This window comes from Equus caballus, chromosome 3 (assembly GCF_041296265.1).
Source record: "Equus caballus isolate H_3958 breed thoroughbred chromosome 3, TB-T2T, whole genome shotgun sequence".
Lineage (NCBI taxonomy): Eukaryota > Metazoa > Chordata > Mammalia > Perissodactyla > Equidae > Equus > Equus caballus.
In genome coordinates this window covers 91,235,268-91,250,424 of record NC_091686.1, presented here as the reverse complement: position 1 = coordinate 91,250,424, position 15,157 = coordinate 91,235,268, and the positions used below count along the sequence as shown (strand labels likewise).

The 15,157-nt window shown below is 38.3% G+C and overlaps 1 protein-coding gene across 8 annotated transcripts in view; it reads right to left on the bottom strand.

Annotated features, from left to right (window-relative positions):
- The window catches only part of ATP8A1 (ATPase phospholipid transporting 8A1), a 221,092-nt gene that overhangs the window by 91,614 nt on the left and 114,321 nt on the right, over positions 1-15,157 (bottom strand). For all 8 annotated transcript variants that reach the window (XM_023638157.2, XM_070263872.1, XM_070263876.1 and 5 more), the window contains 2 exons: positions 12,858-12,942; positions 10,307-10,446 (listed from right to left, as the gene is read on the bottom strand). In XM_023638157.2, the coding sequence (XP_023493925.2) occupies positions 10,307-10,446; positions 12,858-12,942 (225 nt within the window). The remainder of the gene's footprint in view (positions 1-10,306; positions 10,447-12,857; positions 12,943-15,157) is intronic.

Here is a 15,157-nt window from a genome sequence, read left to right as displayed (position 1 = left end):
GGCACTATGGGAATTACATATTCAGCAAGTGTTGAAACATGATAAAATTCCCATGGCATTTATGGAATTAAAAAAAAAAAACCCAAACACTAATTTTACTTTCAAAATGTCACTATGCCAAAAGTTTATAAAGGTTTCAGGTTGATGACTCTTTGACACAATATAGATTTAGTTATCACTGAAAAATCATGAAATAATATTTATTCATCCAGTAAAGCCCTCAATAATCTTATTTTCTCTTTTAGATGTTCATAATGTATGCAGAGTTTTAAAAAAGGCATATAAATGTAAAATTTCTACCTTGGTGATGATAAAAAGCTTCACACAGAGTATTTAATAACTGTATGGTAAAACATATTATGACAGATTTTTAAATTGTTTTTTCCCAATACATGTATATTTTGTTCAATAACTGAACCTCAAAATGACCTGTTTCCATATGAGCAAATATTTTGTCAGTGCTTAGATTATTTCATATTTTTTGAAAAGTTTGTGATACGCTCCCAAATGAGAAAAAGTGTAATAATCAAATTCATATCAATTTAGGCTTCAGATTACAACATGGACTATTTGGCAGAAGTTTCTTTAAAGACAAATAAAGAAATAATACTAGTAAGCAAGGTTTTATCACTGGAGTAAATGTGGGTAAATACTGGTAACATTTGGTAACCTCTATTTTAATATGAAATAAAATTGTGACTGGGAAGATGAAGAAATATTTCCTTAACAGAGAAAATGTACCAGACACTCCTAAATGCTTTATTAATCCAGTTAATAGCTTTGGGGAGGTTGGGTAAATGATCTAAGGTCAAGTAGAGGTATAGCTGAGCTACAACAGTTAGAGCAAAACAACAGGAGTTAATACACACCCAAAGGCAGTGAATGGGGAGTAAAACAGATTAAATGAAAGTTAGAATTTTATTCAAATGAGGTTTTTAAACATTTGTCTCTGTTCTTCAGTCTTTAGTACTTTGTTCCCATGAATGGGTTTTAGTCTCAGTCCTGGGCCACCTCTGCCAGGTGTACCTATTTCCCCGTTTCCACCTGCAGGCCCCAGAGTCACCTTTTGGGACTGGCTCCTTTTCAAGCACACATGCATGCCTGCATTCACTCACAAATACACACTGAGCAGATTAGTTCTGGGCAAGACAGTGGGATACAACGAGTTCCCTCCTTCCTGGAATTTATACTTCAGAATGCATCAGTAAAGACTCTTCTTTGGATTCCTTCCTACCTTGTTTTCTGATTGTACTCCTTTCCTTTTACTGGCATCTGTTTCCCCTAGACCCTAGCTGTCTGGCTGTAGTCAAGTCCCAAGTAATTAACCACAGGGCCAGGAATCTAGAGCGGTGGTTTTCAGAATCACCTGAAGGGCTTATTGCACACAGATCGGTGGGCACCACACCCAGAATTTCTCATTGAGTAGGTCTGAGGTGATGCCGGGAAACGTGCAATGGTTACAATGCTGCTGACAGGAAGATCTAATTATGAGAACCGCTTATCTAGAGCACGGCTGACAAAATTTTTCTGTAAAGGGACAGATGGTAAATATTTTAAGGTTTGAGGGCCACATATTCTCTGCTGCAAATACTCAGTTCTGTTGTGGTAGCATGAAAACGGCCAAAGACAATTTCTAAACAAATGGGAGTAGTCGTGTTCTAATAAAACTTTATTTACAGAGATAGGCAGTGAGTGGATGTGGACCTTGTGCTGGAGTTTGCAGATCCTTGACAGAGAATACTTGTGAGCAGCCCGTGTCTGCATGGGCTCCAACCTGACTAATTGCTCTGGATAGTTCCTTGTCCAACTTCTACCTTTCCTTCTTAGCCTGACCTTACATCCTCTGGTCCCAGTTCTCTCTCCTCCCCTGGCAATCCCAAACTACAGAAAAAGTCTGTTAACTGTAATATAGATTATGATCTGAGAGAAACAATGCTCTCCCCAAATAATCACATTGTTGTCTGTTATACACTATCTTAAAAGTAAACACAAAATTTCCTGTGAGTACAAAGGATAAACAGAAAAAAGGTATCTTCTTAGTCTGGGTGGCTCAAAAAATCCATCCAACACCAGTTAGCACTTGACCTTAAATTCTAAACGAAGAATCAAGAGTTAGCCAAGCAATTGAGAGAGGTGGGGAAGGATGAGGGAAGGAATTCCAAACAGAGGAAATCACATGTACAAAGACAGAGGTATGCAAAAGCATATTGTGTTTGAGAAGTTGCCATTTAGTCAATATGGAAACAATAAATGAAGTGAGGTGTGGTGGTAGTTTAAAAAATACTAATTAATAGGGTTGTTCTGAGGATGAAATTAAGTCGGTCATCTCAAACTTTGAGTATTAAGTCAGGAAAAGATGAGGCTGGAAAGCTGGCAGGGAACAAAAATTGAAGGGTCTGTGTGTTATGTTGTGGATTCCCAAGGCACAGGGTGTCTGGGGAAGAATTTTAGAAGGGGAGGGACAGGCTCAGATTTACGTTTCAGAAAGCTCACTAGTGGCCGACTGGGCATGGATTATGAAGAATGGAGGCCTCAAGACCAGGTAAGAGGCTACTGCAATCATCATCCTCTTGAGCTTTAAAATGCGGTAACCCTGGAATACAGATACACTGGTGGCTATGGGATTCTTAGAGTCATTCTACAATGCTGGCTCTCAAAGATGGCCAGGCTCCTCTCTGTTCTGCATTCCACTGGGTATCATTTCTTCCCTCTTGTGCTTTCTCTTCTCAACATCTCTTAGCACACAACAAAGGGGTTTTATTTAAAAGTGAATCTCATACCTCTTTCATTTCAGTTTAAGCTGGGCTATAGTACAATCAGACGAAGAGCATTAAATCACTGGAATGGCTCATTTGCCTGCTTCTGGAGAAATGCAACCAGCTAATTTTTCCAAGGCCAAGAAGTAAGTTTGAACTTGGTACTTTTTGAGCCACAGAAATCATATTTGAACTCTCACACAGCCAAGGCTTGCCAAATAAGGCCAGAATTCATACAACCAGCTGAAAAGAATCAGGATTTGAGAGGCAATTGGGTGTAGCCTGCAAAAACAACACATCTATCTTATCCAAGTGAGAAGACAGCAATACCCAGTGTGGGAAGTCTACCACGAAGAGTTCGTAATAAGAAATCTATCAGGCCAGAAGGAAGAAACATGCGATTAGAGATCCAAGGAAATCTTAAGTATTTCAACTAAGATTCTAAAGACCACTTGAGGGAAATCATAAAAAACATTTTCCGCCTTTATTTCTAAGGAAAACAGAGTACAATTACATTACGTAGAGTACACAGAGGCTACATTTACTAAGTGGATGTGTCCTGAATGCACCAATGCCTCCCAACCTCAGGCCCAGTGATTCCACAACTACAGACTTGGTTCCATTTTCTTTTCAAGTTTCCAACATTTTACGTACATTCTTCCTTTCTCCTAAACCAAGATGGTGGAATAACATACCGATTATTAATGGGGGATTTGGAATTAAGACAGAACTGGGATTTGAATCCCTGTTCTGCCAACCACTGGATATGTGTCCTTCAGCAAGTCACTTAACCTAGGAATTTCTATATCAGCAAAAGAAGGCTAATAGTACGGATTTAATAGGGTTCTTCTAAGGATGAAATTAGATCAGTTATTTCAAACATTTTTAGTAGTATGTTAGGAAAAACTGCTGAGTACTTACCTATGACGTAGCTATATTTTTGTATAACACGTTTGTTCTGTTAATACTAATGAACTATGTATATTATAAAATGCAAAAACAGAAAATCGCAAAAAAAGATGAGGTAAAACACAAGTAGAAACACAAGTTCTGACATTTTCTTGCTCACCCCAATGGATCACCTTGTATACCCCACTTTACAGGCCCTTGAATTACATAATCATGGTAAACAGTGGAGGCCTCCGAGCTTAGTAAATGCTCAAAAAGTGACTGGTCTTATTAGCGGATGAGCTGACAGGCTGCAAATGTTCTTAAGCAAACAGTAACACAGGAAACTACTGGAATTTTAAACCACGAAATCACCAGCACATCATGTAAATTTTCATCCAGTACATTTCATTTTTTAGTACAAATGAAAGTGATATTTGCAGCTACTAAGAATAGAAGTGGTAGTTTTATCTGAAAAAGCATTCCTTTCTAATACAGAAGTTACTGTGAACTTGGCAGCCATAGATGTTCAAGAAAAATTCTGTTTTCCATTAAGTTTTATATTTCGTTAGGAATCCTCTAAACCACTTGCCACATGTTGCAGAGGGTGCTAAACTGTTGTATTTAGTCACACTGAATGTAATGGTTGACCTATATTATGCCACATCAACGCAGTCTTTAAAAAATCCCAGAAATGTCAACCATATTTTGGGGAGGAGTAAAGGAAATAATGTAGAAAAGGATCGGTACACCTCACTGTCCTATCTTAGTGCCTCACCTCAGTGCCCAGGGCACCAAGCCCTCACTGGAATGATATCTTCCAGTTCATAATTTTACTGCCTAGCTCTCACCACTAAAATGAAGACTGGGATTTTTCTATCTTCTTCCCCTGCTGTGCCCCTGAGCCCAGAACAGAACCTGCCATGGCCTGAGGCATTTATTGTTGAATCTTTCCAACCAGGTGATTCTCACATTCATATATTAAATAACTTAGAAGACAGGTTTTTAAAAGACTGAGACTAAATTTCTAAACAATGCACTCTTTAAAATTATTAGCTCTTTTTCTAACATATCCTTAAGTTAATCCTGAGTGACGACACATTTAATATCAACATTCTCAACGTATAGAAAGTATGAATTGTATTAGTCATGGGGCCGGGCTTTCATTAAGCAAGCACATACTAAATAAATTTAGCTTCTGAATAAATTATTTAACTGAATCATTTGTTTATTCATCAAATATTTATTTGGTGATTAACATAACAGGCAGGCGCTGGACATAGGAATATGATAAAAATGGTCCCTGCTCTCATGAAGCTACAATCTAATGGAGGATTTACATAATCATAAATAACAAAAGGTATGTAAAATACAACATTGCTATCCTATTCAAGGGAGAGCTAGATGATGCCAAAATTACAGCTTTCTGATTACGCTTAAGCTCAGAAAGAATCCTCTCTGACCCATAATCCATTAAAAAAAAACTTTAACAGATACAAGTGTTGGATACATTTTCCTTTTTTAAAAAAATATTTTGCAATCCATGCCTCATAACAAGAGAGAAAGACCAGTTTTATCATCAGGGAATCACTGCTCCAATCATTGCCCAATCTAGACAGGTATTATATCTCTGTTTCCTGTAATGCTCAAGAAAAATAACCTGCTTTCATACACATTACAAGTGATTAGTAGATAATGTATGCAATGCTAAAGATATAATTGCATCTTTCTATTGAAGCAAATATTAAAAAATTTCAAAAAACCATATTTACCATGAAGGCACACCTTCGTATTTCAACCAATGGTTTAATTATAAAATCTTCTGTGGTAAGATCAGAGCCCTCTGTACTATTAATTTTCAAAGAAACCCAGCAGCATACCATGAATATGAGCAAAAAAATAATCTACATGTCATAGAAATATGTTAGAATAAATGTAAAGTGGCAGATCAAAGAAGGAGGTGTGCAATTTCAGAGAAACCACTGCTAATGAAGCATAAAGCTTCATAACTGTTCTGTTACTTATTTGCATTTTTTCCTAACTAAATACAAATAAATGAATTCTTAATTTAATTTTAAAAATAATCAAATTTTAAAAAATATAGACCAACAAACTATAAGTGCTTTCATCATCTAAAACTACAAGTCCAAATACACTGTCTTCCAAAAGAATGAGGTTAAAGAAGGTAAAACGGGTCAAGTTCATCGTCTGAAAGAATATGACGGGAAGTTCTCCCCGGTGGTGACGAGAAGAGATGAGAAGTCATTACCGTCCACAAAACCTGAAGTGATGCTACAATTCTCCTTCTCAAATTGGGTCAAGACACTTCAAGTGTCCAATCTGATTCTAATAACCCCTTTTGCATTTTAACTATGTGAACCTTCTTATTTCTGAACAATTTTGCCTTCCTAGCAATAAATGTCACTTCTTGGCCTATATTTAGTAACAGAAAAAAGATGTTTCAGTAACATCTTGAAAAAACTCATAGCATAAGAATTTTTTTTTTTAAATCCTGAAAAATTTACCATCTGAATGCAAGTGTTGGAGCCCAAACCATATAACCTCATAGCAGAGATGATGATTTTTATAGATGGATGTAAAAATCCTACATCCTCTTGTCGAACAGTGACTGTCAATGGGAATAACAATATCTGGAGGACTTTTTCAAACCTCTCACATCCTCTCTTCTTTCGTGTGCCCCAGAGGGTGATGGGAATGCATCCTAGCGCTCAGCTGCACTGGGGTAGGAAAGTAACAAAGCATTGCACCAGAGGACAAATGTCATTCTCTTCTTGGATGCTTTTGGCCTATTTGGATACTTTTTTTCAGCTTATGCTAGGAGTTACAGCCACCAAGGGAATAAGTCTTTAACCAAATTTCAAAAACTGAATTACTTGTTTGAATAAATATTGGAGGATAAGATAGAGAGTAAGGTTTAAAAGCACAACCTTAATCATTTTACAAAACTTTCTCTTATTTTGTAACATATTAAAAATATTCTTGTTTTTAGGAAAAACTCTACAAATCTTTCAAATTTTGAATGTCTTTAATGTAATGCTAATGTGTCAATGGTATTTTCCATCATTAATTCAAATATTTCAGAAACATCCTTATATGACCACAATGATGTTCTGATCTTTTGTTGAAAAATGAAGGAAGACGTCTATAGCAACTCTTGAGAAGCACGTTTTCTAAAAATTTCATGCAAAGATGGACTATTATGTGGTGTTCTTTTTTTTTTTTTTGCGTGTTTTTTTTGTGTGTGAGGAAGATTGGCTCTGAGCTAACATCTGTGCCAATCTTCTTCTACTTTTTGTACGTGGGACACCACCACAGCCTGATGAGTGGTGGGCAGGTCCACGCCTGGGATCCGAACCTGTGAACCCCTGGCCACCCAAATGGAGCAAACGAACTTAACCATTACACCACCAGGCTGGCCCCATATTATAGCATCTTTAAACTGTGCTCAGTGGAGCCCCAGAGTAGTGCTCACGGGCCATGATGAGGGCAAGACAGAGGCTGAGGGGAGGGCCCACCTGGGGTTTCTCTCCATCCCCCTACCCCCGCCTCTAACCAGAGCAGCTTTACTTTTATCTGCTATATACATCATGATTCAGGCAATATTTTTGTTTGGAAAAATGGGTTCTGCTCTTTAAAAAAAAAAAGGAAAGCAAGATGTGAAAACCACTCTTGGTTTAAAATTCATTATCTTAAATGCTAAGTTCAATATTATGGTCTACCTAAAAAAACAGATTTCAATCATATCAAAACCAGATTACATAATCAACATGTCTCATTTAAAATAGCCAAGGAAGAAGCCAAAATGGATGACCCCTAAGACCATGAGAGCTGAATTTAAAGCCACGGCAGCATCCTAGCAGAATCTGTGCTCTGACATGTTGAAACTGGCCTCACCAGGGTGGTTTTAATGGCAGTCATCCACAACTCCTACTGAACACTAACCCCAGCTGATTTTAACAAAGACTAGAAGCTCAGACCAAGGAGGAAGTGATATCACTCTGACTCTAAATATATTAAAAACCCTGTAGTCCTCCAACGATCGGGGTTGGGAAAAGCATTTTTCAGAAGAATAGCTTTCAGTTGCAGAGACCCCACGGTATCACTGTGCCCATTCTTTTTCCCTAAAAAAAGACCTCTGCTCCTCTTTAACTGGTAAAATAATCTTTTGTGGCTCATTTCAAAAGTTCTCACCTCTCTGAAAACTCCCTTTGGACCAAGTTCGTGAGTTACTCCTCTGGGTTCCTTCAGATTTCCTTAAGGAATTGTTCAGACAGTGACACTCAGAGTGCCACGGCCAAGCGTTCCTTATTTGCTTGTGCATCCCCAATAACTAACATCTATTAACCACCGCATGAAAGCTCATTAAGTGAATAACTGAATTAAACTATGGTTTTAGGGGTGGGGGTGGATATGGAAAACTAGTCCTAATTTGGAACAAGCTGGGTGAACAAGGGAACCAATCTCTTCACCTTTGTGGGGTCTTAGATTTTTCAATAAAACTTCGTGAGACTATGGCTTATCAGCAAGAGGAACTAGCTAGAAATTCCCTTTTCCATTTATTTTAGGTAAGAGGCAGTCATAAGGAAGGCCTTTGCATTTGTAAACTAAAAATATACTCAAAAATATTATGGATTTCCCCAGGCAACATAAATTTCAAAGTGACTCATGATCGCCATCTGCTGGAAAAAGGTTGAACATCTATTTCATTTAAAAGATGGAAGTCACGAGTCTTTTAGTAACAGATATTAAACATACATAAGCATATACACACAACAACAGTTGTTAAACCTATTAAATCTAATCTATAAACTCTAGAACATTCAGAGTAAAAATTTTAGGCACACTAAACATTTAGCCGCAGAATTTTTTTACAGTGTGCTTCACATAGCAACAAAATTTAATGTGTGGAATCCATTTTCAAATATTTTGTCACTTGTTACATATAAATTCTATCTCATTACCACGAGGGAAGAGACTACATCATATTCGGGCTGTGTAGCAAAGGAGGCATGAGAAAAAGAATCATTTTGAAACAGGGTAATTTCTTATTTACTTCCCAAATGAGTAAGAAAAGTAAAAGATTAAAATCAACGCCATCAGTGCTTTAAGACAACAAGCGACTTTAGTCGGAGAGACTGAAAGAGATTATAGCCATGGTCTCATAAATAAAATATTATTTTATCTCATCATATAATACCCTCAAGACATAATCATATATAAGTACATTAGGAAAAAGAGAGAGAAAGAGAAAAATTCGATAAGTTGATTGGTAACAAGTCCCCTGTTGGGTGTGCACATCTAAAATCTGGGACAGGGTCATCAAGTTGGAAGGTATCACACATGCTGTCACAAGTCTTCTGAGAAATAAGCAGGATACAGGAATAAGCTCAAATATAAAGGAAGTCTGAGAAACTAACTAACTCCTAAAGTGATCACAGTCTGTCAAGGAGACAGGAGAACAGTCACATACGGCACCTGTAGAATAGGGAAAACCACCTGCGGCTGGGGCATGTCATTTCCCAGTATTATAAGGTGGGGAGGGTACATGGGGAGAGGAAGGGCAGAGAAGTCCAGGGAGGTATCAGTGGTGCTGGTTACCTTTCAGGACAGGAAGTACATTATTTTAGAGAGAGGAAGGAGGAAAAAAATGCTGGCCTTTACTCACCTGAAGGCAAGATCAAGTAAACTGCGGTTAACAGGAAGCTTGATGCTATGCAGTACAAATGTGAATATAGTTGAAGGAATTATGCAATTAGGACGTTAGTTAATGGAAAGTTAACGGTAAGAATGAAGATACTTGAGCGGCTAAGAGCAGGAACTCTGGAGCCAGAATGAGAATTCTGGCTTGCTCTCTTATGAGCTGTGTAATCTCAGCCAACTTACTTAACCTCTCTGTTGCCTTGATTTCTTCAACTGTCAAACTGGGATAATGAACAGCACCGACCTCAAAGGGATGTTGTGAAGATTAAATAGGTTAATAGACCCAGGTGCTACAAACAGCACCTGGAACACAGTAAGTACTGTGTAAAATGACTGCTATTCTTAATTAAGGAAGCAAGATTTCTTACTATTTATACAGCATCCATCACAGTGTATCCATCACGTTTTGGCTAAATAGCCTTGGTTTCTTTATCAGTAAAACGAGGATATGTGTAGTTGTGACAGAAATGATGGATGTCTATAAGTGAACAGGGACTGGCCAGGTATATGCACTGGATTGTTCATGTAACTTTATTATTAGCTAGAGTCACACAAGCCGCATATTTATTGTATTATTTTGTACTACATATTATACACCTTTATTAACTATATGTACACATGCATGTGTATGTAACTTGTGTGCATTTTTGTGTGGGCGGAGAGGTGCATATCTTCCGTGATGCAGAAGCAATGGAATACACTGGCCAGGAGATGGCTAGACTGGCCTAATTTCCAGTGAAGATCTATACAAAGTAACCTCAGAGACTTTTCAGCAAAAACTTTAACTAGTATTAAGATTTGTCAACGCTTAGACCAGAGGAGATTCAACAGTGAGTGGTGTGTCAAGATATTTTGATTTTTATTTTATTGGCCCCTTGAGTAAAGACTGAAGTTTTCTGGAAACCAAACTTTCCGTACGAGCAAAAGAGTCATCCATGTACCTTTTCAATTAACTCGTAACTCTCTTCGAGTTTGAGCAGCCGGTTCTGCACAGATGTAGACGCGCGCTGATAGACTGCTCGCCACTCCTGAAAGTCACTCTCTGAAATCTCAGCCACAGCAAAACATAAAGTTCTTAACCCTGAAAAAAGACAGCATGCACCCCCCAACACCAAATAAGATGTTATTCAGAAGTCTGACACTTTTATTTTTATTTAACAAACTTTCATCTTGAGAATACTGATTCAGTTCAAATAATATATTGAAGGCTGATTCAAGTCTGACAAAACCTTAGGTAAAATATATGTTAATGTTCCCCAGCCTTTTAAAATTGGCACCCTGATGCTAATTCCCAGCTCTCAGTCCATCCTCCATGCCTAGAGCGGCTTTTCTAAAATCCTAATCTTATCTGGTTATTCCTTTGCTAGAAATCTTTCCATCGCTCCCCAGGATGAAGTCCAAACCTCAAAGTCTGGCTCATTCACCGCACAACAATTGTCTTCAGCCCCATTCTCTGTCATTCACGTCCTACGTACCAGGGTCTTTGCACATGCTGGTCACTTTTTCTCCATTCCGCCCTCTTCCACTCTCCTCTGCTGTCTGCCTTGCATCTACTTTAAGACTCAGTTCTTAAAATCATCTCTTTGAATCATCCCTCTCTAACCCCGACTCCACAGGCAGAAATCCTCAAACACTCCTATGGCGTGAATGACGGCAATGTTTCATATTGTTTCTCCTGAGGTTCTCCTATGTGAGCTAAACGCTCCTGGAAGGCAGGGACTTGGCATTCTTCTCATCTGTAACTCCAGTACGGAGCACAGTGTCTGGCTCATAACAGTGGCTTCAGAGATGCCTGTGAAGGAAGAAAGGGACTCCCGTGGAGTCTATTGGGACAGTCACCTACCTATTATGGGATATACGGTTGTATTTGTTACTGCTCTTTACCACTGTAAATCTGTACTATAAAGAGCCTAAAATAAATTTGGGATAGTGACAAAAAAAGCAATACTCATCAGAAACACCCTGGGGAAACACTGTCAAAGCTGATGTTTGAGGTGACCTGCTCTCAGTGCTTGGTGCCTGTCAGTTTCATAACTCAATTGGAGGTTACTCTCCGCCAGAAAAAAATTGGTGGGTTAGAACGACAGGCAAAGGCATTTGTCAGCCATGACAAATGCAGTTAACTAGGTTCCTGAGAAGACAACGCCCTCACTCAAAGTCATTTAACTCTCAGAATAACTAGGTGCCAGTAATTTCAAGTCAAATAAAATATGGCTGGGGAACACGTCAAAAACAAGAAGAACATAGACTCTATCTTCCAAGAAAGGAGAAGGGTTATCTATTGCCAGATCACTGAGCATAGAGCTTAAATCACTGGGGCCACATTAGGATGTGTTTTTCTCTTTTGGAAACTTGGCTGGAAACGTACTCTAGGGTAGCCATGGAGTAGAGTGTTGCTCAGCCTAGGGCCAGAAAGAATGGGGTGGAGGTGGAGGCTAAGCCAGTTTGAATCTGTCGAGGAGCTGGAATATCTTTAACATCACAACCAGAGAAGGGAAAGACGCTCCCTTAATCCTCAAAAATAAGAACCTGTGCTGTTTGCTGGGTAGGCTGTACCTGCCAACCCTGGGCATCTTAAGGAATCTGAACTCCATGAACATGTGTGTCTCCATACTCTCCCATTTTTGGAGGACAACTGGGAGAAGGTTCTTCATGTTCTTGCTTTTCAAAGCCTAATGCTTTTTAAAACATTCCTATCTTTTCGCAGTGTGGATTCAGAGGAAAAAGCATTTGGTCAGAGGTCAGGCTTGTTGCTATTGGCATCAGTTCCAGCTGAAGCAGACAAGAGCGAAAACTGAGATGGGAGATTCAGATACTGCTCTGGGCAGTTTTGTTAAATTCAGATATAAAACTCTACGAAATCCTGTAGTAACTGACCCTAATGTTTCACAGCTCTCACTTCCTTTCATCTAATCCAGATCATCTCCCCAGACGATGCAGTGTTTGGTCGCACAGATCATATATTTCAGTAGGACCAAGAGACAGGACTGAGCTCGTTCATCACGGATTCTCAGGCCTCACACACAGCCTGGCATGTGGTAGGGGCTTAAGGAAAAGTCTGTGGTTGAAACCGTGTTGGATAACTATTTTAATAGTTATATATAGGTGTCTTTATTCTCCTCTTTCACATTCAGATAAGAATATCCAGTTCTTTGACTCTTGTTTCTTTTCCTTCTGAATTGCTTAAGATACAAAGCAAAGTATTTAAACTGTAAATCACATCCATTCTAAAAAGTGAACAGATTTATACGCCCCATATCCCCTAAAACACGGGGACGAAGTCTCTCAAAATTTTACTAAGTACAGTTTTAGGAAAGCAAATACTGGGTGGGAACAGCATACAGCATAATCTAAATTATCCAACAATAATTACTTAGAAATTATTCTTACTTTAGGAATCTCTAAGTAAAATAATAACGATGATCCTGCAAGACACCAGTAGCACAAGATTTCTTTTTATTTTAATCATCTTTATTGCCATTTTACACTCACCCTCTGTAGCGAACTGTTCTAAATGTTTTAGGGTAATTTCTTTATATTTTGAAGTCTCTGCCAGTCGATCATAAATTACAGTGTCCTAGAAAACAAGCAGAAGGTATAACACACTGAAACAGAGCATTCTGAGTTTAATCAAGCTGATGTTGGAAACGTGGTTAGCAGCAAATCAGTACAAAAACAACCAATCACTTTTAGCATTAGTTTTACAGCAAAAATATTTTTCCCTAACAACACTGTTTCCCCTATGACCCTAAGGAATAAGGTTCTAGTCTTACGTTTCCATCTTTCTCCTTTCTGAATAAATCTGTAGTTACTCCAATGCCCCAAATCTCATATTCTATTAATACTGCACTGACCTCCCACGTGCTACAAGATTTCCTCCCACCTCAGAAGGTTTTGTGGGACACTGCAGGGTTCATAGGTGCTACAAGGGAGAATGGTCCAGCACTCAACAATTCTGGGAAGTGCTGGACCGAACAAAACTAAAGAGCTTGCCCTACTGCAACTTCTTGGACCCTTAAAAATGCTAATGTGCATGGTGGGTCTCTAAAGTGACAATATGGTAAGTGCCCCAAACTCACTCACCATCGAACGTTTTAGGGGTTAGGGCATCTTTATGGGACGGATGCTCACAAAAGAACAAACTGTGAGAAATACAGAACTAAATTCATTGAGGGGGCTGGTAGGCATAGTGGGGAGAACCTTGGACAAACCCAGCATTGCCTTATAGCTGAATACTTCTGATTGTGTCATTTTAGCTTTAAGACTCAATGTACTTAGTCTGTAAAATTCAATTACTGGATTATCTTTAAAGTCCTTTTCAGTTTTAACTTTATGCACTACTTATGTTTCTCTGATTTTTGCCCCTTTATAAAATGCCTATTTTTCTTTTAGTTATTCTCTGGCTTGGGTTTAATGTTTTAAGAATTTTAGTATTTGGCTTTCGTGGTTTTATGAGATCAGGAAAAAATAAATCATTTACCTGCAATTACTTTCTCAGTGGTATTACCCATTTTGGGTCTCGAGTCTCAGGCCTGAGATTTGGAAGCAGACTAATGGAGTATGATTTAGAACCCTTGAGAGAAACAGAGCTTAGTGACCTCAGAACAGATGGAATATTCCAGGTCCCAATTATGAATTTCTTTTCATTTTTCAGTGGCGGAATGGGAAGGGGGGGCAAAGCAAAAGGAAATGATAATTTCCCCTCATGGCTCCTTTCTGAGAATGAAAGGTATAACTTAAGAACTCTATTTTTTCCAGAGGCTAATGAAATTTTCAATGAAATTAAAATAGGCCATTTTAAAACTAAGAAAATCTTCCAAAAAAAAATTAAAATCATGAAAACAAAAGTGATAAGTAATAAGGCTAGGGAGATTAAATTCTGCAATGTAGCCAAGCATTCTAGTAGAAGAAACTGGTGCTCAGAATAGGAGAATTTTCTACCTTCTTTATAGTATCAAGGAAAACAGGGGAGAGAATGTGGCCTTTTACATGCGTTGTATAGTATGTTTTTAAATGACCATCATGATCGGCCATGTTTACATGTGGAAATAAATACAGTCAGATACCTTTCAATCCAAAGCAATACTAATTTATTCAGAGGGCTACATCAAGTATTTGGTACATTGTTAGGAACCAAAAAAGGTTTCTTCATAAGAACTAAAGCTTGTGCATCTCCTAGGATCAGACTTAGAACCTGCTGAGTCTACATTTACAGAAAATCCTAACTGGATTTACTTATCTGGTAGCCTGGCCCTCGGCAAGGTAAAAGTGGAGAATCTTGGTGAGGGGATGCTCTCAAGTGGCATGGCACAGCCAGATTACAGTCACTTACATAAAGAGCCTAGGGCTTCAAGGTGAACAATTCATCTTAGGTGAATTTTCCTTCAAAAAGTTGTTTACTGATTTATCTTTTAGACTGAAGTTCCAATGCCATTCTATGTGCACCTACAGTAACTTGCACATGGCAGTGTTCAAAAATAATGTGTTAAGTGAATAAGAAACGAAGTAGTCCTCAATCATCCCGAAATTTCACTTGTATGGAAGACCAATTATACAATATTATACAATTATACAATATTGCCAAATAAAGAAGGACTGTACCATGAAATGAAAGAGTCAACAATACGAAGGTAGCAAGTAGGAAAAAAGAGGTCCTATGTAATTACTTATTTAAGCACTGCAATTTATACTGAAGTTATCTAGATAATCTTGCTATAAATTAGCCAATTACTACCAAGGACTCTGATCATGCTGTCAGGTTAAACCACATGGTGAGACTGTGGGAAGCTTGG